Source organism: Bos indicus, chromosome 4 (assembly GCF_029378745.1).
Source record: "Bos indicus isolate NIAB-ARS_2022 breed Sahiwal x Tharparkar chromosome 4, NIAB-ARS_B.indTharparkar_mat_pri_1.0, whole genome shotgun sequence".
Lineage (NCBI taxonomy): Eukaryota > Metazoa > Chordata > Mammalia > Artiodactyla > Bovidae > Bos > Bos indicus.
The window spans coordinates 98,930,517-98,954,372 of NC_091763.1; the positions used below are offsets into that span (position 1 = coordinate 98,930,517).

The 23,856-nt window shown below is 39.7% G+C and overlaps 1 protein-coding gene across 5 annotated transcripts in view; it reads left to right on the forward strand.

Annotated features, from left to right (window-relative positions):
- CALD1 (caldesmon 1) overlaps window positions 1-23,856 on the forward strand; it is a 205,095-nt gene that overhangs the window by 89,327 nt on the left and 91,912 nt on the right. For 4 of the 5 annotated variants that reach the window (XM_070787336.1, XM_070787340.1, XM_070787341.1 and 1 more), the window contains exon 4: window positions 8,434-8,545. In XM_070787336.1, the coding sequence (XP_070643437.1) occupies window positions 8,475-8,545 (71 nt within the window). In that variant the 5' untranslated portion in view covers window positions 8,434-8,474. Of the gene's footprint in view, window positions 1-7,396; window positions 7,759-8,433; window positions 8,546-23,856 lie in introns of those variants that run through there. The other variant, XM_070787338.1, reaches the window with a different exon arrangement.

The following is a 23,856-nucleotide window of genomic DNA, read 5'->3' on the forward strand; positions in this document are numbered from 1 at the left end:
CCAGTCCTGGTTGTCCACTGATGGGCTGTGGTGCAGCGGCTGATGCCACAGTCCTATCTGTCTCAATCTTCTTTCTTTAAATGGAGGTGAATCTACTTTTCTTACTTGGGAAGATCAGTGAAATGGCACGGGACTGTGAACAACTTAAAGTGCTCCAGATGGGTAGTAACGCTTGGAGATGAGACATAAAATTCCAAAGTGTGTGGTCTTCCCCAGTGTGGAGGCCAGTGTAGATAAACACCATCCCTTCACAAATCTAAAACGCCCAGTGTCCACTCCTCTTAAGGTGGAAAGGAGGCCGTGAAGACATTGATTTTTGTAACATTAAGACTTCTGTTTTCGTGTTTTGCAAGTGGAGAAATTATGAATAGAGAAAAAAGTAATAATGAAAGACTGAGCAGAGGAGGAAAGAAAAAACAGGTCATAACATGTTCATCTGCTCTTAGTAGGGCGTTGTGTTCTGTTTTCCATTGATGAGAGACAAGAAACAACTTGAGAAGGCAGAGTTCCTCAGATTGATCCCATTCACTTTTATTTCTGTGTTCCTGATCTTGACACATGTGTCTTAGTGCTGGCATTTTTTAAAAAGTAGCACAGATTTTTGGAGCAAAATGGTGAAAGTTGAGGTAAAGTTAAGTCCAAACTGTATGTTAGAATCCATGTGTTTATTTGGATTTTGAGTCCCAAATGAACTATTTAGTTGAGAAAAGAGTAAAGCAGGTTGATAAATTGATTTTTTTTAAAAAGGACAAAAGTTCATTTTCTATCGTCAGAAAGAAAACACTGCCAGATCTACTGTGTAACTACTGCAGATGTGGGTTTATATAACTTTTGAGATTCATATATAGCCTGTTACCTAGGTCTTTAATTCACTTTGTAAACACTGATCAGTCAGTAAACCACAGAGATGATTCAGCTTGAGTTACATTTTTCACTCTCAGCATGGTAAAATCAAGAATAAAAATCTAATAGTTCAAATCAGCTACAATTCCTGAGTGCCTACTATGTCCCAAGAGTGAAAAGAGCTTTTAAAAGGCTGTTTCTATTCCTAAGTGGCCTTAAGAATGAAAGCGTATGGAAAGTAAATTATCAGTAACATATTTAAGTACTAGTTAGAACAACTAATAAGCCAGGGCAAGGCAGTACGTTATTAATTATCAAAACTGAATGATGGATATTCAAAGAGTGAGATATCACTACCAAACTGGAGTCCTCAGGAAAGGCATAAAGGAATGAAATTTGAGCCAGGAATGAATGCATGACTGGACAGAAATGCATGAATATGGACAATGAAACTATTCTGTCTGATACTGTAATGCTAAATACATAACATTATGTGTTTGGCAAAACCCGTAGAATGTACCAAAGTGTGAAACTTAATGTAAACATGAACCTTAAAAGCTAGAGGAGGTGATAGAATTTCAGGTGAGCTATTTAAAAACCTAAAAGATGATGCTGTAGAAGTGCTGCACTCAATGTGTCAGCAAATTTGGAAAACTCAGCAGTGACCACAGGACCGGAAAGGGTCAGTCGCTTTTCATCCCAATCTCAAAGAAGGGCAGTGTAAAAGAATGTTCAAACTACTGGACAATTGTGCTCATTTCACATGCTAGTAAGGCTATGCTCAAAATCCTTCAAGTTAGGCTTCAGCAGTACATAAGCCAAGAACTTCCAGATGTACAAGCTGGGTTTAGAAAAGGCAGAGGAACAAGAGATCATTAGTTGAATCATAGAGAAAGCAAGGGAATTCCAGAAAAACATCTCCTTCTGCTTCACTGACTGTGCTAAAGCCTTTGTGTGGATCACGACAAACTGGAAAATTCTTTAAGGGATGAGAATACCAGACCACCTTACCTGCCTCCTGAGAAACATGTATGCCAATCAAGAAGCAATAGCTAGAACTGGACATGGAATGACGAACTGGTTCAAAATTGGGAAAATAGTACAACAAGGCTGTATATTGTCACCCTGTTTATTTAACATATGCAGAGTACATCATGTGAAATGCCAGACTGGATGAATCGCAAGCTGGAATCAAGATTGCCAGGAGAAATATCAACAACCTCAGATATGCAGATGATACAATTGTAATGGCAAAAAGCAAAGAGGAACTTAAGAGCCTCTTGATGAGAGTGAAAGAGGAGAGTGAAAAAACTGACTTAAACCTCAACATTCAAAAAACTAAGATCATGGCATCCAACCCCAATGCTTCATGGCAAATAGAAGGGGAAAAAGTAGAAGCTGTGACAGATTTTCTTTCCTTGGGCTCTAAAATCACTGCAGATGTGACTGCAGCCAAGAAATTAAAAGACGCTTGCTCCTTGGAAGGAAAGCTACGACAAACCTAGACAGCATATTAAAAAGCAGAGACATCACTTTACTGACAGAGATCTGTATAGTCAAAGCTGTGGTTCTTCCAGTAGTCATGCATGGACGTGAGAGTTGGAAAAGATCCTGATGCTGGGAAAGATTGAAGGCAAAAGGAGAAGAGGGTAGCATCACAGACTCAATGGACATTAATTTGAGCAAACGCCAAAGACAGTGAAGGACAGGGAAGCCTGGTATAACACAGTCCATGGAGTCACCAAGAGTCAGACGTGACTTAGTGACTGAGTAACAAAAACAACAAATCAATATTAGCTCGTTAATTATGATGAATGTACCACTGCAAGATTTTAGTAATGGGCTGTTTTAGTTTGCTAGGACTGCTGTAACAAAGTACCACAAACTGCGTGGCTTAGAATAGAAATTTATTATCTCACAGTTCCAGAGACTAGAAATCAAAGTGTCAGCAGGGTCCCTCTGAAGACCCCAGGGAATGTCTCACTCCTAGCTGCTCGTAGCCTGAGGCGTTCCTGCCCCACCATGTTCTCATGTGTTTGCCCATGATCTTCCCTCTGTGTATATCTGTCTCTAAGTCCAAATTTCCCCTTTTTATAAGGACACCAGTCATACAGGATTAGGGCCCATCCTAACACTCATCTTAACTTGACTACATGTGTAAAGACACAATTTCTAAACAAGGTCACATTCTGAGGTGCTGGGGGTTAGGACTTCAACGTATCTTTTGGAGGGGAATACACAGTTCAGTGCAAACACAGGGTCGGGGTAAAGGTGAGGGAATATATGGGTACTCTACTTTCTGCTCAGTTTTTCCTTAAACTGTGTTGTTGTTCAGTCACTTAGTCATATCCAACTCATGAACACCAGGCTTCTCTGTCCTTCACTAAGTCCCAGAGTTTGCTCAAACTCACGTCCATTGAGTCAGTGATGCCATCCAACCATATCATCCTCTGGTGCCTCCTTCTCCTCTTGCCCTCAATCTTTCCCAGCATCAGGGTCTTTTCCAATGAATCAGTTCTTTGTCTTAGGTGACCAAAGTATTGGAGTTTCAGCTTCAGCCCTTCCAGGGAATATTCAGGCTTGATTTCCTTTAGGATTGACTGGTTTGATCTTCTTGCTGTCCAAAGGACTCTCAAGAGTCTTCTCCAGCACCACAGTTCAAAAGCATCAGTTCTTCTGTGCTCAGCCTTCTTTATAGTCCAACTTTCACATCCATATATGACTACTGGAAAAACCATAGCTTTGACTATACAGACCTTTGTCAGCAAAATTATGTCTCTGCTTTTTGATACACTAGGTTTGTCATAGCTATTCTTTCAAGGAGCAAGTGTTTTTTAATTTCATGGCTGCAGTCACTTTCCGCAGTGATTTTGGAGTCCAAGAAAGTGAAATCTAACACTGTTTCCACATTTTCTCCATCTGTTTGCCATGAAGTGATAGAACTGGATGCCATGATCTTAGTTTTTTGAATGTTGAGTTTTAAGTCAACTTTTTCACTCTCCTCTTTCACCTTCATCAAGAGGCTCTTTAGTTTCTCTTCACTTTCTGCTATTAAAGTGGTATCATAGGCATATCTGAGGTTATTGATACTTCTCCCAGCAATCTTGATTCTGCTTGTGATTCATCCAGCCTGAAATTTCTCATGATGTACTCTGCATAGAAGTTAAATAAGCAGGGTGACAATACACAGCCTTGACGGACTCCTTTCCCTATTTGGAACCAGTTCATTGGTCCATTTCTATTGTTCCTTCAGCTTAAAACTACACTAAAAAAAATGTATTAAAAAAATTTTATTTTTTAATTTAAAAAATATGATCCAGCACATAGTACATATTTGATTCATGTTGGTTACTTTTGAAAGTTGCATTGACTTAGCATCCCTGACACAACAGATTTTATTCTTGCTGTGTTCTGAGACCAGTGTTGGCACTGCCCCAAATTCCAAGGACCTCCTGCAATCACTCACCATTCACTTTATGATGATTTGAAGGTAGATAGAACTTAGCTTTCTCTACAAATTTCTCCCCCTAATAATGGAGTATTGGCCAGCTGCTGCTGCTGCTGCTGCTGCTGCTGCTAAGTCACTTCAGTCATATCCGACTCTGTGTGACCCCATAGACAGCAGCCCACAGGCTCCCCTGTCTCTGGGATTCTCCAGGCGAGAACACTGGAGTGGGTTGCCATTTCCTTCTCCAATACTGGCCAGCTAGCTACCACCTACTGCCTTGACTATTTTTACACCTGTGTGCATGTGTGTGAATATACATATTAATACATGCAACTTCACGCATGCACACACAAACACATACACACCCACATATGTGCACACACATATTTAAGATGACTTCCTACCTGCCACCAACCCTGTCCCAAACAAAAGCAGAAACTAGTTCTCCTTATAAAGGTGTCTCAGGAAATATCTCTAGTGAAGGTCACATATCCATAAAGGAAAAAAAAAAAAACTTTGCAAAGGTGAAATATAATAATAGTTAGAATTCATGATTGAAAGACGCACATTGGAAATTAAACTCAATATTTTTAAGGAAAAGAATCCTAGATTGGATTTAATAAGTAGATTTTAATTCCCAATACAGAGAGGGAAATGAATAAGGGAGGAAACAAAGAAAGTATCACAGAATGAGACACATAAAAAAAGGAAATGACCGAAGAAATATTGATGAGTATCTCCTCATCCCCCAAAAAGAAGTTGAGAGGGAAAAAGAAAGCAGAGAGAAGGAAAGGGAAGGAGGAAGCTTCAGGATGCTCTGCATGGAGGTGAGAAACGTGGTAGACACACAGGAGGCCCGCTCACAGCGCCATTCACCTGTGTCATCGGCTTGGTAGTGCCGCTACCCAAAGGAAGGGCAGCATGTTAAGTAATTTGAAATCTCTGACACTGACTTACTCCTTAGTTGTACCAGCATAGACATGCCCTATTTTAAGAAAATCTGGTATTTGAGAACCCATATTGAAAAGACAGGTATATTAGGAGGTGATGGTTCTCCTGCCCTTTGTAAAATGCTTTTTCTCCCTTGATAAAAGGAGTCACACCAAGGTTTTTCAGTAGCATGACTACAGTCTCCCCAGCACAAAAATTTAGATTTCATAAAGCTCTTCAAGAACCCATCTGTCACATTCGTGGATACTTACCTCCCTTCGTCTGCGTCTGTCTTTCAAGCTACTCTGTCCACTTGCGACACTCACGAGCCCCACTGTTTACAGAAGCTCTCTGCCTTGACATGTCATCACTTGGTTGATGGAGAGTTTGTTTCCTGTCCAATGTTACTGGAAGGAGTTCAGCATCGACTGGGGGTCAGGGAGGAAATGAGAGATTACTAGCTGAGGACATGGGAGCTGCTGCTTCCAAAAGAGGGGAAAATTCACTTACAATTCTCCCCAGACATGGCTCTCCTTACGAGGAACAGTGCCAGGGAGGTTCAGAGAAGTTCTGTGATGATATAAGGGTATGAGGATTGAGAAGACTTCCAGCTCCATCCTACAGTGGGACCAGCAAAGAGCCATGTTCACAAGCACAGACAACTTCTCCCCAAACACAGCACGTGTCCCAAAAGAGAGTCATCCCGCACCACCCGGTACAGAAATGCGCTTCTTCCACCACCTCAAGTATACCCGTCACACATCCGCCAAGCAGAGCCCAGAAAGCCATCATGTGTGTAGACGCTTCATTGAGCGCTCACTCCCTCTTTCTTCCTCCTAGTGCCTTCATTCAACGAGCAAACACCTGGTTAGGTAGAGTTCCTATATGGTTGAAGAAGAAAAACACCCAAATAATAAAAGATGGGATCTGCTTGCAATGTGGGAGACCCGGGTTCAATCCCTGGGTCAGAAGATCCCCTGGAAAAGGGAATGACAACCCACTCCAGTATTCTTGCCTGGAGAATCCCCTGGATGGAGGAGCCTTGCAGGCTCTAGGACATGGGGTCACAAAGAGTTGGACATGACTGAGTGGCTAACACACACACACACGCACACACATGATAAAAGGTGAGGAGTAGGAGGAGGGAATGGGTCGGGGAAAAAATTTGCGTGGGTCGAGAGCCGGTGAGGGTGGCCAACCACAGCGACCACATGATGTTAATTAGCTGCACTTCCCGAATGCTCCAGGATGCCGCTTGGCTCTGCCAGCCGTGCGCATCTCCTCCCTGCTTGGAAATGTTTGTTTCACCACTCATAGGCACCTGCACTAGAGGTATAGTCTGAGAAAAAACCCAGCTGCCGCTGCCAGCAAACCACCAGCGTGACTCCTCGGCTTGATGAGGCTGGAGCGAGACCCAGAGGCTTAGAGACTGCTCTTCAAGCTACTAGATAAATTAAGAAAAGTGAAATTGTTTGCTTACAGACAGAACCTCTTTCTCCTGTTTCTGTTTGCTGTTGCTATAGTTATTCCAGTAGTGGTGTATATACCACAAAAGACTTTACTGAAGGAAGAAGCCTTTGCCCCGCTGCACCCAGGGCTGTCCTCATGCACCCTGCATTGTGCTTAGTACAGGAGCCCACCCCAGGGAGACACGTGGCCTCTCAGGAGACCCTTGAATCACTTTCTTTTTTTTTTCCATTCTGATAACTATGGAGAGATCAGACTGAAAAATATAAAGAATTTTTTCTTGGTTGCTGAAGTAATTTTTCAAAAAAGAAAACTGATTTTTTTTCCTTTATAACTAGCTAAATATTTGGAAAAAACTCTTTGTGAGAGGCAGATAGAAAAACACTGAAAAGTCAAAAATCCCCAAATAAACACCCAAATTTGAATTTCTAAAGGATTTATGAGCAGTATAAATAATACCTTAGGGAATAAGAAGGGAGGGGGAATTCAAACGTTGTATCGTTTTGTTTTGGTTGGCTGAGATTTTATTTTTGTTTTTGTGGGTTTTTTTAAGGGGGGGAAATGCTTGGAAAAATAAAAGCATCTAGTGATTTCACAAGGTTTCTGAACTTGGCCTTAAAGTCTAAGTTTTGCTTTTCACTCCCTCACACAAAGATGCCATTAGGGGATGGCTTCAGGTTTTGCACGTCTCTCTCTTCTTACGCAGGGCAAATGGCTTGTCTCATGTGCACAGAAAGGGCTGGAAAATATTTTTTGTGATCTGAGTGCAGCACAGAGTCTAGGATTCCAGAGGAAGTGGAGGCCTCCCGCTCCACACAGGAAACAATCTTCAAGCAGGCCTTAAATGCCAGATTCCAGGCCGAGTTTAACTAACCACTGACAGCTCTGTAAACAAAGCAAGGACAAAAAGAGCCCGCTTCCCCTTTTCTGGTAGTCATTTTGGGTTTGGGGGCTGCAGGGGAATTCTGGAATACTTGACTCCATGGCACAGAGACGCAGGAAAAGCGGACTCCTCAGTTGAAGAGCTGGAAAGGGAAGATCTTTCTGGGATTAAAACCATCGCGGAGGAGGTAGGAAAGGAGAAAATGGTTGGGTTACAAAAAGCAGTGACTTCTGAGCTCTGAAAACAGTTTGATCATATGTAACTGCTTTGAAAAATGCTGCTGCACTGTGTTTAGTCATGGTACTCTTGCTGTATCATTCTGATATTAATATTCTTTTAGGATATGCAAATGATGTCTGGATGCTTGTATTATTTTATTTCTCTCTTTACTACTGCTTTTCTCTTAGTTCCAGACATTCCTTTTCTTGCCACTTTTCTTTTTCTCACTTGTGTTTCCCTTTTCTCTTTCTCTGTTCACTGATTTTTATAACTTTGGTCTGTAGTTCAGCAGGTTACAAAGAACAATATCAGTCAGTAGCTTTCGAGTGATCCCAGCAATATTTCAAGTCATCAGACCTCTCTGTCTCTCAAGGTCTTTGCTTTAAAAAAAAGGAAAAAAAAAAAAAAAAAAAAAAAACCCTGAGATTCTGGGATTTTACTTATTTGTCTCTAAGTTGCATGAATGGGACTGAATTTAGCACATAAAGGACACAGCTTGGCTTGGGAGTCCAAAACTGATCACTGGCTACCTCATTCATCTTCTAAAGTGTTTTTCTTAAGAATAAACAAAAAGGGGGATAAAATAATGGTGAGGGGCTGAGATGACTCATCGATGATATCGATTTTGCTTACTCCCCTTTAGATCCAGACGTTCTCTGGTCTCCCTAAATCTGAACCCACACCATGGATGATTTTGAACGTCGCAGAGAACTCAGAAGGCAAAAGCGAGAAGAGATGCGTCTGGAAGCAGAAAGGTAAGGTTTCTCTGTTCTGTTATACACAATGTTGGTTTCAGGCCTCAAAGATCATGGGCCTCAAGGGCCAAATATATGGCATGCTAATCTGTTTGCCAAAGCAGTTGTAGTAAATATTCCCAGCCATTAAGACTCTATATTCTGGGGAAACAAACATCAAGAAAAAGAGAGATTGGAGATTTAATCTGTGTCTTTCATATTATCCATAGACTTTTAAATGGCAAAGACAATGTATAGATAAAAGTTTTAAAATCACTTGTAATATTGAAATGCCAAAAAAAAAAAAAAAGACAAATATTGAATACTGAAACCATTTAGGAAATGAAAGTCTTCGGTCTGAAAGAATAAAGGCAATAAGATCCAGATGGACCTCAGGACAAATTTTTATTCTTATGAGAAAAGCAGCCAAATCCAGTAATGGACATATTAAGGGTTAGTAGCTGGCAGAGTGTGTTATTGTGGAGATTGTAATTGAAAGTTGTTGTGTTGTGTGAGGCCTCTGTTGTGTGACTTTCAAGGGCAGGTTGGGGAAATAAAGCAGTGACATACGAAACACAGGACATAAAGGCATCTTTTAAATCTTTAGGCCTCAGAGCAAAGGACAGTGGCGTTTAATGTCACTTAACTCAGACATTCATTTGAGAAAGCAGAATAGGCATTCACAGAAAGAAAAATGTTAAAGTTATTTAAAACCAAATAGATTTTGCCTCATAATATTAGTAATTCCAAAAGATGGTAGTAAGAGAATACCTTAGTGATTCTGTAGTAGAAAACTAGAAACTTACACTGATAGCAAAATATATTTAAAACGTGTTCTAAATTGCTTCAGTCATGTCTGGCTCTGTGTGACTGGTAGCCTGCCAGGCTCCTCTCTCCATGGGGATTCTCAAGGCAAGAATACCTGAGGGGGTTGCTGTGCCCTCCTCCAGGATTTAAAGCATGGGATCTACTTATTTGTGTAGAGAATTCAAAAGAAGAAGGTAAGATTACTGCCTTTGATTAAGTTGGTCAGAGTAGATTGCTGTATGCCACGTGGTACCATGAACAGTACCTGGGCTCCGTAGGTTCGGATCCCACCTCTCACTTATGAGCTCTGTGGCCATGAGCAAGGGACTTCTCTCTACACCACAGCTGCCTTATTTGTAAAATAGGCATGACATCTATGTAGCTTCTGTGGTTGTTGTGAAGATTATTGAACTTAATAAATGGCCTAGACTAGTACCTGGCACATAAATGTATGCTACTATTTTTTTTATTGGAGTATAATTGCATTACACTGTCATGTTAGTTTCCACTGTACAATGAAGTGAGTCAGCTATATGTATACATATATCCCCTCCCTCTTGAGCGTCCCTCCCACCCCACCCCCACATCCCACCCCCTAGGTCATCACAGAGCACAGAGCTGAGCTTCCATGCAATCAGCAACTTCCCACTAGCCAGCTATTATACACATGGTAGTGTATACATGTCAATGCAACTTTCCCAGTTCGTCCCGCCCTCCCCTTCCCCCGCTGTGTCCACACGTCCATTTTCTACATCTGCATCTCTATTCCTGCCCTGCAAACAGGCTCATTTGTACCATCTTTCTTGTATGTTATTATTTTTCAAAACCATTATCCTTAGCTAAACAAGTAAGAAACAACAGAGCGATATAACCAGAACTAAACATTAATGCCAGGAAAGGCAGTTATCATACTGTGATGAAACTAGCCAGGAAAGGCTCCCTGGAAGTGGAGAGTCATGGAGGAAGTTAACAATGGTGCTGATGAACGAATACAAGGAGGGCTGTGTAGAGGAGGGAGTAACATCTGCAGAAGCTCAGAGGAGGGAATAAGAATCCTGGTGCAAGAAACCTGCTGAGTGCTTAGGGAAGAATGAGTTAGATTTGTATATCTTGGGTGTTTCTATTTCATATAAAAGGCAACAGAGACTTCACCAAGAATGAAAACATACTGTGGGATGTTATCTACAGTGGGCTAGAGTGTGGGGTACTGGAAAGGTTAGTGTTGAACACACAATGATGAGGACTGAATCAGGGCAGCAAATGTGGAAATGAAGATCAAATGTGAGCATCTTTAGAGGGAGAATTAGCAAATCTTTCAGGAGAGGGAGAAATTCAAGATAATCCTACAGATTGTAAGTCTGGGGAACTGGAAGGGGAAACTGGAAAGTGTTGCATGCTTGGGTAGGCATGGGGAGAGTGCTTAATTTCAGGTAAAACCACATTCAAAAAGAGATTTCCTTCAGACATTGAAAGATAGACACTCCAATCTTTATTCAAAATGGGAGAAAAATTATTATTAGAGAAGTAGTTTGGGCAGACTCAGTGTAGCGACGGTAGCACAAAAACAGAAAATGGATGGTAGCAATGGTGATATGAGAGCAAGTGGAGACAGAGAGAGGTCATAAATACATAAGGGATGGGCTCCCCACTGGTCCAGTGACTGAGACTTTGCCTTCTACCTCAGGGTGCAGGGAGTTAAGAGCCCACATGCCTCGTGGCCAAAAGACAAAGCAGGAAACAGAAGCAATATTGCAACAAATTCATTAAAGACTTTAAAAATGGTCCACATCAAAAAAGAAAAAATAATCTTAAAAAAAATAAAAGATGAAATGGAAACCATCACAGGAGACAAAAAATCAGGGAGAGGAGGAGAACCAGGGATAGCATGGGACAACCATGATGAGTGTATATGGAAGTTCTGTAGGGGTGTCCAGACCCACTGGAGTGTCCCTCTTATCCTTTCCAATGATGTGTTATGTGACCTCAGTTTCTCCTGAAGGTCTACAAGATGCTGTACCCTGTGAATGTTTGTTCAGCATCAGCACTATGCTGCTGCTGCCGCTGCTAAGTCGCTTCAGTCGTGTCTGACTCTCTGCGACCCCATAGACGGAAGCCCACCAGGCTCCCCCGTCCCTGGGATTCTCAAGGCAAGAACACTGGAGTGGGTTGCCATTTCCTTCCCCAATGTGTGAAAGTGAAAAGTGAAAGTGAAGTCGCTCAGTCGTGTCCAACTCCTAGCAACCCAATGGACTGCAGCCTACCAGGCTCCTCCATCCATGGGATTTTCCAGGCGAGAGTACTGGAGTGGGGTGCCATTGCCTTCTGCTAGGAACCATGAAAAATGGGGAAATATAAATAGACATAGTTTCTGTCTTTATATTCCTCATGATGTGCTAGGACACCAAAGTACAGCAGAATCAGAATACAGACCAGGCCAGGACAAGGGGGCAGATCTAACAGAATTGAGGCTAGAGGGATTCAAGAGTGGGTACAGGAAGCTGGGCATCAGGCTAGGTCAGTATCTTCAACTTCTTCCTTGATTGTGTGAATTGGGAAATGGGAACTCAACAGGAAAGGAATAATAGGATGAATTTGTTGTGGTTACACCCATACTATAATTACAGTGAATGAGCTACATTCTTTTAGAATTTTGCCTAAGAATTTTCCATACGTCTACACGGTTCGTTCCTTCCAGTTTTTTGTTTTGTGTGGAAGGATATGTCTTCCTTTAAAGTCAATCGTGAAAGAAATACACCCAGTAAAGCTTAGCTAGGTACACTTAATAACCTAAAACAAATTCACACAAATTTGTACTACTTCTGTTTAACTTACATTTCTTCAGGGATATTATAGTTCATGTGAATCCTTTTCTTTCTTTCTTTCTTTTTTTTAGATAAATACTTAAGACTTCCTCATATCTGCATGTATTAAGTTTAATGTTTCAAGGGGAACACTTTAGTTATGTTATTCTGTAATTTGTTAAGCAATCCCATGTTCACCCTATAGGATTTTGTAAAATCTGATCATTTATGGAAATGGTGAAGGTCAGGCTGTATGGTCCAACCAACTTTGATGGGAAATTTCAGGGTGTGTACAGGAAACAGATGTCCAGAATCAGGAATTAAGAGCCATCTAAAAGCATCTGAAAGGGCATAAGACCCTGGGCAAGTCCCTCTTCTTTTAGCTTTAAATCTTGGCTTCTTCATCTGTGACTGGAGTAAGGGATTGGCAAAAATTTTTATTTTTCTTTTGCTTTTGGTATTGTCTAGTTTTTACAGTGATCATGTGTTTCTTGGCTTAAAAGCAAATAAAACAATAAGGCAGATTTCCATTTTGAAAAATAAGATTCTATAGGCTTTGGCATTGTACCTGGGATCAGGATGGAGAAGATCAAATTCTCCTTTGGGTTTATGGAACTAAAAGAAAGAACTCAGCCTTGATTTGGAGTGGCCCTAAAGCTCAAGGCTGCAAGCTCATTCATTCACTCACTCACTCATTCATCAAATTTTATTGGGCTTCTACTCTGCTTCAAGCTTTATTTGGGGGCACTGAGGATAGACCAACAGAATGACAGAATTGGGGAAAGTGTGCTTAATTCTTTTCAACCTGTGTAAAGCCAGGTGGTGATCAAGCAACTGTACTCATACGTCCTTAAATGTAATATGTACTCTGATATTCACTGATAGTTTTTAAAGATGGCCTATGCCCTTTGTATGCTGTAGCCCTGCAGAGAGTGTGGGGAAAATGGTAACACAGATAAGAGGCTGTTGACTTTTCCTCTTCTTACCCACAAACCCTTTCCAAATAAAAATACCCTGTTATTTTAATTAGTTGTTATTGAGTTTGACTAGCAGGTGCTGTTCTACTTTGCAATGATAAATAATTTAAAACTTGTACTCTCACCAGATGTTAAAACCATGAATTAAAATGAACCAGATTCTTTACACATTTTATGTCTCAGAAATAGAGTTTTAAAAAAGGTTACTTAAAAAGATAACTGTACATTTTGGGCCATGCTGGCTTTTCAGGGTTTGGGACTGACAGTTCTTCACTGCACCTCAACTGCCTTGAGACTCTTGTGCTCACACCTCATTCCAAGGGTTTGCAGTCCAGTGCATTTCAAATCATTTTGCCTGCCATCACCTAGACTGGGAGCCTAGTTACATCAAAAATATACTTCCCTTCTTTGTCGTGCCTTAACCTATGCATCTTTTTACTATTCACTTGTCCAACATACTCTGTATTTTTGCCTAGAGACTCATATGGACAGAAGAGCTTGGCAAGCCCCAGTCCACAGGGTCACAAAGAGTCGGACGTGACTGAGCGATTAACCCTTGTCCTTGTCCTTCACTTGACTTTCACTCTGAGTCCTTAAGATGAAGACTTTAGACTTGGTAAAGGAAATACTTCATTCAGTCTTTAGATCTGGTAAAAATCCAAAGACTATCTGTTGTATCTATTTGGTACAAAAAATATGGAATATCTCTAAAGTACAAGATACTATATTGAACCAAAGGGATGAGCTCTCACCAATCGAGGCAGTATCCCAATAGCCACAAAGTGCGTATCATAGATGAATTAGTAACTTTAGAGCCAACTTGATCAAAAGGGGAAGAAAAAAATTTCAATAGGCAGAATGAATTCATCAGATAATCTGTGAAAATCCTAAATGTTTTATTTCTAAGAAAAAAATGCTATTTGTATACATCTCAAATTAAACTGTACTTCTGAATCAATTACCTATTTGAACAAACAATTTGTTTTGCTGTCTATTATTCTTTACCTATGTCATGGGGATACAAAATGAATAGGTATATTCATTCATTCTGCTTCCCTTTCTGTTCTTTTATTTCAATCCCTTTCTACCTCTGTCTCTGTATTCCTTTTCTTTCTTTAAAAATTTTTGGCATGCTGCACGGCGTGTGGGATCTTAGACCCCAACCAGGGATTGAAGCCGTGAACTTTGCCATGGAAGCATAGAGTCTTAACCACTGGACCACCAAAGAAGTCCTGTCTCAAAAAAAAAGAGAAGTTCTGCCTTGTATTTCTTGGTGCATCTTGATGTGTTTCCCCCTGGTCCATGTGCATCTTTATCAACACTCGATCCGCTTGTTTCTATTTCCATCTCCTCCTAATTATCTATCCTGGATTATGCGTAAACATCCTTTTGTATCATCAGGGAATACATTTTCAAAGGGCAAAATGTAGGGCAAAGGGATACATTCTCAAAGAGGTCAAGTTCAGCTCTCTCTCTGTTTAACAAGTCCCCCCCCACCCGCAATGCCAAGCATTTTGTGTGTATCTGGCAAAAATGGACTGGACACAGCACCAATAAAACGTATGTGTGAATAAAACACACGTTCTGTGTAAACGAAGCAACACGGAGAGGCCTAACAGTGAGAGGCAGTAGAGCTTAGCAGTCAAGGGCATGGACTTGAGCATTACACAGCTGTGCTGTCAAATCCAAGGTCTGCCGCTAATTAGCTACATGATCTTACATATTATTCATTCTTCCTAACATTCTTTTTCATTATCTGTAAAATGGGGGAAATAAGACTATCCACTTCATAGGGTTTTTGTGGGGATATAAAGAGATAATACATGTAAGTATTAACACAGTACTAATCATCTGCTAAGTAGCTTCAGTCGTGTCGGACTCTGTGCGACCCCATAGAGGGCAGCCCACCAGGCTCCCCCGTTCCTAGGATTTTCCAGGCAAGAACACTGGAGTGGGTTGCCATTTCCTTCTCCAACTAATCATCTAGTGTTTATTATTTAAATAACAATTTACTAGTATTTAAATTATTTAAATAATAATTATTTATTACTCATTGGATTACTTTTATTTATTGACTGTTATTCAATAAACATCAATATTAAATTACTTATCTAATCTGATTCTATGCAACACACAAAAAATTGAAGAAATATTTTATATGTACCGTAAAGCAAAACAAAAAATATGGAGGTTTTCTTTCTACACTTCTCAAAGGACACAGGAACCTTAGGAAGATGAAGAGCAGGAATTTGCTGTTGAGTGAAGAGTTTTGAGGATGTGACTGGTAACAAGGTCTGTCTCAGTAAGAAGTTCAATTCAGTTCAGCCACTCAGTCATGTCTGACTGCGACCCCATGGACTGCAGCACGCCAGGCTTCCCTGTCCATCACCAGCTCCTGGAGCTTGCTCAAACTCATGTCCATGGAGTTGGTGATGCCATCCAACCATCTCATTCTCTGTCATCCTGCCTTCAATCTTTCCCAGCATCAGGGTCTTTTCAGATGAGTCAGCTCTTCCCATCAGGTGGACAAAGTATTGGAGCTTTAGCTTCATCATCAGTCCTTCCAATGAATATACAGGACTGATTTCCTTTAGGATGGACTGGTTTGTGAAACTCTTTAGGATTGACTCTTCTTAAGAGTTCACATCAATTTAAACTGAGATCTTCTATTACATTTGGACAAAAGGGTTTTGAGCTTTGAGGTATCTGCTGAGAAACCTGCAGTGATGGTTTATCCATGAAGAGAGCTTCAGTGAGACATACTTTTCCCTGCATTTAGCTTGCTTTCAAAAGCAGCTCTCTTGCCTTCCAAGACGTGCACTCATTGCATTCCCAGCTCCTGCTTTCCATACCCGAATGTGAGTTTCTCTTTCTGATCAGAAGAAAGGCTGCTATTGTACAGTTGTTATCAGATTCAGTGGCTCATATATGTAAATAGAGGGAGCGAAAACACTCATGCTGTTGTCATCGTTCATGCATTTTTATAGGCCTCTGAAATATACTGATGATTAGACATTTGAAAGTAAATATTTTTATTTCACTAAAAAAAAAAAAACAATTTTTTAAAGTTCATTGAGGCTAAGTAGTGGCCTCCCAGAACTCTATCACTGAAACCTTTTTACATGATTTAATGGTGTGACCAATCAATGATTATACAAAAACACTTTTATTTATAGTGCTTAGTGCTGTGACATTGAAATTTCAAATCAAAACAGTTTTTTGTTACTCTGTAATAAGAAAATTATTTTCAACTAGGAAGTTAAATAAAATATTCCTCTGAAACTGTCTAAATTATTAGAGGAGTTAAATTTGCTCAAAACTTCCCTTCAGTTCTCTCAGCAAATTCATCACTCCAGAGGAACAAAAAATCGTTAAGATTTGTATCCGCATTTTTACTTTTAAGTTAAAAGATTTTTTTCAAGTAATTCATTTGAAAGAGATTTGAAAATATTTCTGTAAGGTTCTTATATTTATTTGATGTTATGTAGGGTCAGCCTCGGAGAAGGCAATGGCACCCCACTCCAGGACTCTTGCCTGGAAAATCCCATGGATGGAGGAGCCTGGAAGGCTGCAGTCCATGGGGTCGCTGAGGGTCAGATATGACTGAGCGACTTCACTTTCACTTTTCACTTTCATGCATTGGAGAAGGAGATGGCAACCCACTCCAGTGTTCTTGCCTGGAGAATCTCAGGGACGGGGGAGCCTGGTGGGCTGCCGTCTATGGGGTCGCACAGAGTCGGACACGACTGAAGTGACTTAGCAGCAGTAGCAGGGTCAGCCTAACTTGAATGTAGGGGCACTGAGAGAAGGAGGTAATTTTCACTTAAAGGATCTTTAATTATTTATTTGTGTCTAGTCACATGAAAATCAAAATATATACACATATTCACATTCTTGCTCTCTTTCTCACACATCATAAATAGACATTATTTATTGCCTCTATTGATGTATAAATGATCAAATTATAAACGATGAAGATGGCATAGTTGGACCAATTTCCACTAACCTAACAATTCTTCTAGTCCTAAAAGTATCCTACTTTATGAGGATCAGTAGATCAAGAATTCAGGATCTGCTTGAGGTGACACTTGTTCAGTAGGAATGAAAAATCTAGATTCTTAAGGACTTCACATGCTGACCTGTAACTTCATTCTTAGATGGAAAAAAATGTGGCACATACATGAGTCAATATAGTTTAAAATAGCACTGAAAAAAAAGAGAAATAAATAAAATAGTACTGAAATTTTCTAAACAATTTCTATATATGACTTATAATGTATCAGTCTTCACTCACCTGAGGAGAGACAGGACAATGTAGTGGTTAAGTATGTGAATGAGGAAGTCGGACAGACTTGAGTTCCATCCTGACTTTGACAACTACTGGTCGGGTAACCTCATGACAAATAACTTAAACATCTCATGCTTCAATTTCTTTATGTATAAAAATGGGGATAATTATTCTACCTTACAGGATCATTGTAAACAATAAGCTAGTTAACCCATGTAGGCAGATTAGCACAATGACTGGCATAGAGTATATGCTCAATAAATGTTAGCTGTTATTATTAAAGTCATATTAATGTTTTGGTAGGCTTTTGGTACAAAATAATATTTTACTGGGTTTGAATTTTCACTTGTCCATCAGGTCAGTCATTATGATTTGTTTCATCCTTCTTTCCTCTACTGATCTGTACACTTGCTAAGACACTTGCTAAGATACTTGCTGAATACTTTCTACTGAAGTTGGGAAAGAATGAAAACTTCTGACCATAAATAAGTCTATTGCACAAATATAACTGCTGTATGAGTATTTCAAAATCACATATTGTAGCTATGAAATTAATCAATTCATTCATTATAAGTCTTTATCTTAAATATAGCATATAAAACTTAACTGAGAATATTACCCGAAGAGTTCAATTCAGCAAAAATAGTTCTCAAGTTGAAAAAAGTATAACCAGATTTTTCATCCAGTGTTAAAAAGGAAAAGGAACCGTCATTTGTTTAGCATCAGCCACGTGCCAGGCTAGGTGATGCACTTTATACACTTGGTGTGTGTGTGTGTGTGTGTGTGTGTGTGTGTGTGTGTGTATGCTCAGTCACTCAGTCATGTATGACTCTTTGCAGCCCCATGGACTGTAGCCCACCAGGTTCCTCTGCCCATGGAATTTTCCAGGCAAGAATACCGGAGTGGGTTGCCATTTCCTACCCAAGGATCTTCCACACCCAGGGATCAAAACCGCGTCTCTTGCGTCTCCTGCATTGGCAGGCTGATTCTTTATGTCTAGCGCCACCGGGAAAGCCCCTATACACCTTATATCATTTAATTATCAAAACAACTGTATGACATTATCTTAGTTTGTTCACTCTGTTATAACAGAATACCATAGATTGAGTGGTTTATAAACAATTGAACTTTATTTCTCATGGTTCCTGAAGCTAAAATGTCCAAGATAAAGGCAACAGCAGAATCACTGTGTGGTGAGGGTCTGCTTCCTGGCTCACAGACAGCTGACTTCTTACTGTGTCCTCTCCTGGCAGAAGGAGTGAGGGAACTCTCTGAGGTCTTGTTTAAAAAGGGCACTTACCCCATTCATGAGGGTTCCACCTTCATGACCTAATCACCTCTCAAAGTCCCCAGCTCTAAATACCATCACACTGGGGATTAGGTTTCACATATGAATCTAGTGGGGGGACCCATTCAGCTTACAGCAGACCTGGATATTATTATCCCTATTTTATAGCTGAGGAAACTGCATGTCTGAAAGATTAAGTTATATGTCCAAATTCTTATAGCTGTGGAGCACAGTCTGGTTCTGCCTGCCCTAAATCTCAAAACCTTCTCACTGTAATAAATTGATCAATAGAATTTTTCCTGTTTCAACTGGCTGTCTTGGTTGAAGATCCATCATCTCTACAATGCCAAAATAACTCCCTAAGATACAGAGGGGAATCATTCAAAGAAGTTATGTGGCAACAGAGAAAATGAGGTCATTGGGCTTGATTGAACTACCCTTTATGCTTATTCAGGTAAATTACTTACATGTGTAGACAAAGTCATTGTTTTCTTTGCCCTCCAAAAAAAATCTCCCATGTTATTCCCATTTCACAGAAAAATAGAAACAGAGAAGATCAAATTTTCTCCCTCCTAGCCAAAGTAGGTTGTTAGCATAAATCCTCTTGACTTTTCTTTGGATTTTTCTCAATAAGATTGTGTTTACCATTAGGATGGGACTTAGTCACATCGTCACTCATGAAATCTATGGCTGTCACTAACTTTATAGATAATCTGCTTCAGCGGAATATTACTTTTTCTTTTTTGGACCACACACTACTTTGAGTCTCTGATGAAAGATATAGAGACTCCTCCAAGAAAAATTTATATATGCACCCACAAACCTTGGCACTTACTTTCAATGGCGTCATGGTCCTCCATCCACAGACCTCGTGGGGGCCCTTCAACATGGGGCCAAGAATCCCTGATCTAATGAATTTTAAAAGTTCATTTTACATAAGAAGAAACTTATCTCAAGGGATGTGGACCTCCTCAAGATCACCCAGCTAAGCTGGGGCAGAGCCTGCTGGCACAGTGCAGGCTCTTGAATAATGGAAGTGTGTATAAAGATGCCATGGCTATTGATTAGGAAAATAGAGCATGCTTTGGGGAAAATAGTGTATACTAGAGTGTAAGATGTTTTTTAAATTTAAAAACAGCTTTTGGATAATATTACAAAATAAAAGGAGACTGTAAGATTACTTCACAGTGAGTAAAATGAAAAGCAAAGAAAGATAAGTAGATAGGCACAATGAAAAGTTAATTGTTAGCAACTAGGAATCGAACTTTGCCATCTTAGTCAAGAAGGAAAAGAAAACTGTGGTGATTTTCCAAAGAGAACCCCGTTGCCATCAATTCTGGAAGCATTTTATTTGACATATGTTGTCTTGGCAAGATTTCTTTATACCAAGCTTAATTATGATACTAAGTTATCATGTAGGATTTCTCCTTCCTTACCAGTTTTATTTGAGCAATTCAAACTCATCAAAGGATTTTTCTCTCTAAAAATGAGAGGGGTAAGAACTGATATGATTAAAGAGGATCTCACGTTTCACCTTTATCATGACAATCTTTTGGGAGAATGGGCAGCTTTGAGTGGGACTCAGACATGAGGATGTCTCCCAGAAAGCAGAATCATGCAGACTTGGGTGCGAGTCCTGGCTGGGTTAGGAAAGATGATTCTACTTAGTCTCTCTGAGCCCATTTTCTCATCAGAAAAATGGCCTCATAACAGTTCCTCCTCGTGGGGTTTCATATAGATTACAAAGCACTAGGTAGATAGATGACTGATGATAGACAAATGGATAGATAGTAGAATATATATGCTATATATGGCATGAATACATGATATGATTGAAAAGGAAAAGTGACAGTGTTAGTTGCTCAGTCATGTCCTACTCTTTGCAACCCCATGCACTATAGCCACCGGGCTCCTCTGTCCATGGAATTCTCCAGGCACGCATACTCTTGGGAATCTTCCAGACCCAGAGATCAAACCTGGGTCTCCTGCATTGCGGGCAGATTCTTTACCATCTGAGCCACCAGGGAAGCCCCATGATTAGTGCATGGTAAATGTTGTCGGTGCTAGTTTTCAGCTGGCTAGAAGACAGAGTAAGGAAGGAGCTATTGGGAAAGCCCTCTCTAAAGTCATCTCCCAAGAAACTCAACCCCTCTCCAGCTACATTCTGGGGTTTCTGAATCACTGAGCATGTGCACAGACCCTATGTCTTCAGACAATCTGGTTTCCAATCTACTCTATTTCAAATCTGTTCTAGCAGTCACTTTGAAAGTGATGGGAGAGTTATGGATATGAAGTCTCCATGCTGAAAAGAAAATCTACCTCCTTATTTTAAAGTCTTTTTTTCTTCCATACTAGTTTGAAACCAAGATAAAAATATAGGGTAGTCTGGTATCTAACATATCAAGAATTTTTTATCTTGATAATTTATGTATTAGTTAATCACATATTCTAAATAGGTTTTTTTTCCTGCCTAGTTGAATCATGGTCTTTTTTTCATATTACGTAATTGTGGTTTCAATACAGCTAAAGAAGTAATTTAAAGACTCTCAACATAAAACTGTACTAATAAAATAAAGAAGTTATGTGCCTAATTTTTACAAAATAACTTTTAATCACTTTATTCTAAATTAGTGATTTTATTCATTTTAGTTATGAAAAGCCAATACATACGAAATAATATTATGTAATGTGTACAGAGATTATAGAGCTTCCCTGGTGGCTCAGGAGCGTGCAGGAGACAAAGTTTGATCCCTGGGTTTGGAAGATCCCCTGGAGAAAGGAAACGGCAACCCACTCCAGTATTCTTGCCTGGGAAATCCCCATCCATGAGGTTGCAAAAGAGTCAGACACAACTGGGCAACTAGACGACAACAATACAGAGGTTATAAATCATTGTAATGCATACACTATAAACTTATTCATCTTAAGACCTAGAACATTTCTAGTACCACTGAAACTCCCTCTCCAACCCACTCCCTTGCCACCACCGCCCCACCCACAGAGGTAACTAGAACCTTGAAAAATAAAATTCTAAATAAGATAATATGAACTTAGGTGATAGTTTTACTAGGACCCTGTGATCCAAAGTTTTCCAAAGATTCTTTCCAGACTCAAGTGAAGGTGTTCTTGAGAAGCCCTCTATTCTCTGAGAGGGCAACAAATTTGCCTTTCTAAACATAGAGGACCAAAGAAGTCCTTCTGTGTCTATAGCTGGGAACTTTGGAGAAGTATTACAAACAAAGAATTCTCTACAAGCAAAGAATGCTCATCAAAATCAAATAAAGTGTAATGAAGGCTATCAAATATGTATGCTGAATACATCTATTCTGCTCACTGGTTTTCTGACTGACCAGCCAAGCATAAGAGATCTGCATTGCAGCCATCATTTGACCAGGTGGGAATAGTGGACAGGAATGATTACAGACTATTCCAAATTCTTATTCAAGGAGAATCTATCTCAGTTGCTTTGAAGTCTTCTAGGGAAATTCTTGACCTTTATTAGCCCAAAAGTTCTTAACATTGTTACAAGAACATACCACTGGATGTGAAACATGAGCATGTTGGAATGAACAGTGGCTATATAAATGGATTCTCATCCATCTGTGAATGAAGTTAAAGAAGAATAATGTGCATACCTTATGAGCAAAACCAGTTCTTTTCATGAGTTTGCTATAAAATAGGTAATGTTCATCAGGAGTCGGAAAATCAGCTTTCAGTCTCATAAATCTTCATTAATATTCAGATTCTTCCATTTTAAAATCTTTATGAGACTGTTGAAAAGTATAAATTTGAACTATTTGTAAATAAAGGATTTGATTAATATGTTAAATATGCAAGCTGCATTCCATGGCTTAGTTATTAAGCACTTGAGAACACAACTTTTTAAAGAATTTTGGAAGAATTCACCCTCATTTAAAGACTTAATTTGCTAATTATAATTCATTTTTATGTATGCAAATTTTAAACAATTTTCTAATTTTTTTAGTCTGGTTGAAGTCACCAGACATTCTTGAACATATTTTCAAAACAGAATTTCTTTCAAAATATTACATAATTTGTACGGGCCTTCCTTTCATTTGGGCTTCCCTGGTGGGTGAGATGGTAAAAAATCTGCCTGCAATGCAGGAGTCCTTTCAGTTACTCTAGATTAGTGAGATTTGATGTTACATCTGAGATTATTACCAACTAAATAAATTAAAATGTGAGGGTGTATTTTCCATTTTAATAACCCCCTACATCACATACAGTTCCTTTGTTGGAATAAAAATCTTGGTAAAATACACATCAGCCTCTATAAATAGCAGCCATAAGCCTGTACATTCAGGAGAGTCTCCAGAGAGTGTATTTTAAACTGCACACTGTTTAGAATAGGAAATTCTTCTGATGTTCATATTTTCCACTGTGAGTGACATGTTCTATTCCATGTCACATATTCATTGGCTTCCATCTTCTTATACTATTTAGGGATCCAACTGGTAGATTCCAGAAGATTGCTCAATATGTGCTTTTTAGTTTCTTAAGTGGTCTGGGTCTTACTGCCCATGGGAATTCTGCACAATGAGGGGCTCTCCAAATGAAAACTAGATAACTTCCAGAGCTGGGCCCAGCAACTAGGCCGTTGAAACAAGACTTTATCTTTGGAGCTAGTAACTCTGCTGTGTCCATTCAGTATAATAGTAGTCAATCCATTTTTCATTCCCACAGAAAGTTTTGCACTGTTGGCAGGACTTTCTGGAGAAATCAGGAGCCTAATAGGGAAAACTCCTGAGCAGGAAGTGAACAAACAGACACACATGATGAGATGATGGGTTGTCGTGCAGATTCCAAGACAAGGCGCCTCAGCAGTTATAATTACACTGCATCTTTCCCAAGGCACTGTTGGTAGCCATAGTAGCTATATGCCTCTGCCCACTCTCTCCTTGACGAGTCCTTCTGTTTCTCTAATCAAAACTGTTGTGTAAATCTAATTTTTTTTTAGTAGGGGCCCATTTTGGAGATCTAATATTCCCTGGCCATTTCTCCTTCCTTGATGAAGAGGATGAGAAATTACTATTTAAGGGGACTTGGACAAAAGTTGTGATATACAAGGAGTTGATATCTGATGCCCTTCCTTGTTGATACTCCCCTTTCAAAAGCCTTTAACTCTTCCCACCTAACTAACCATGAAAGCA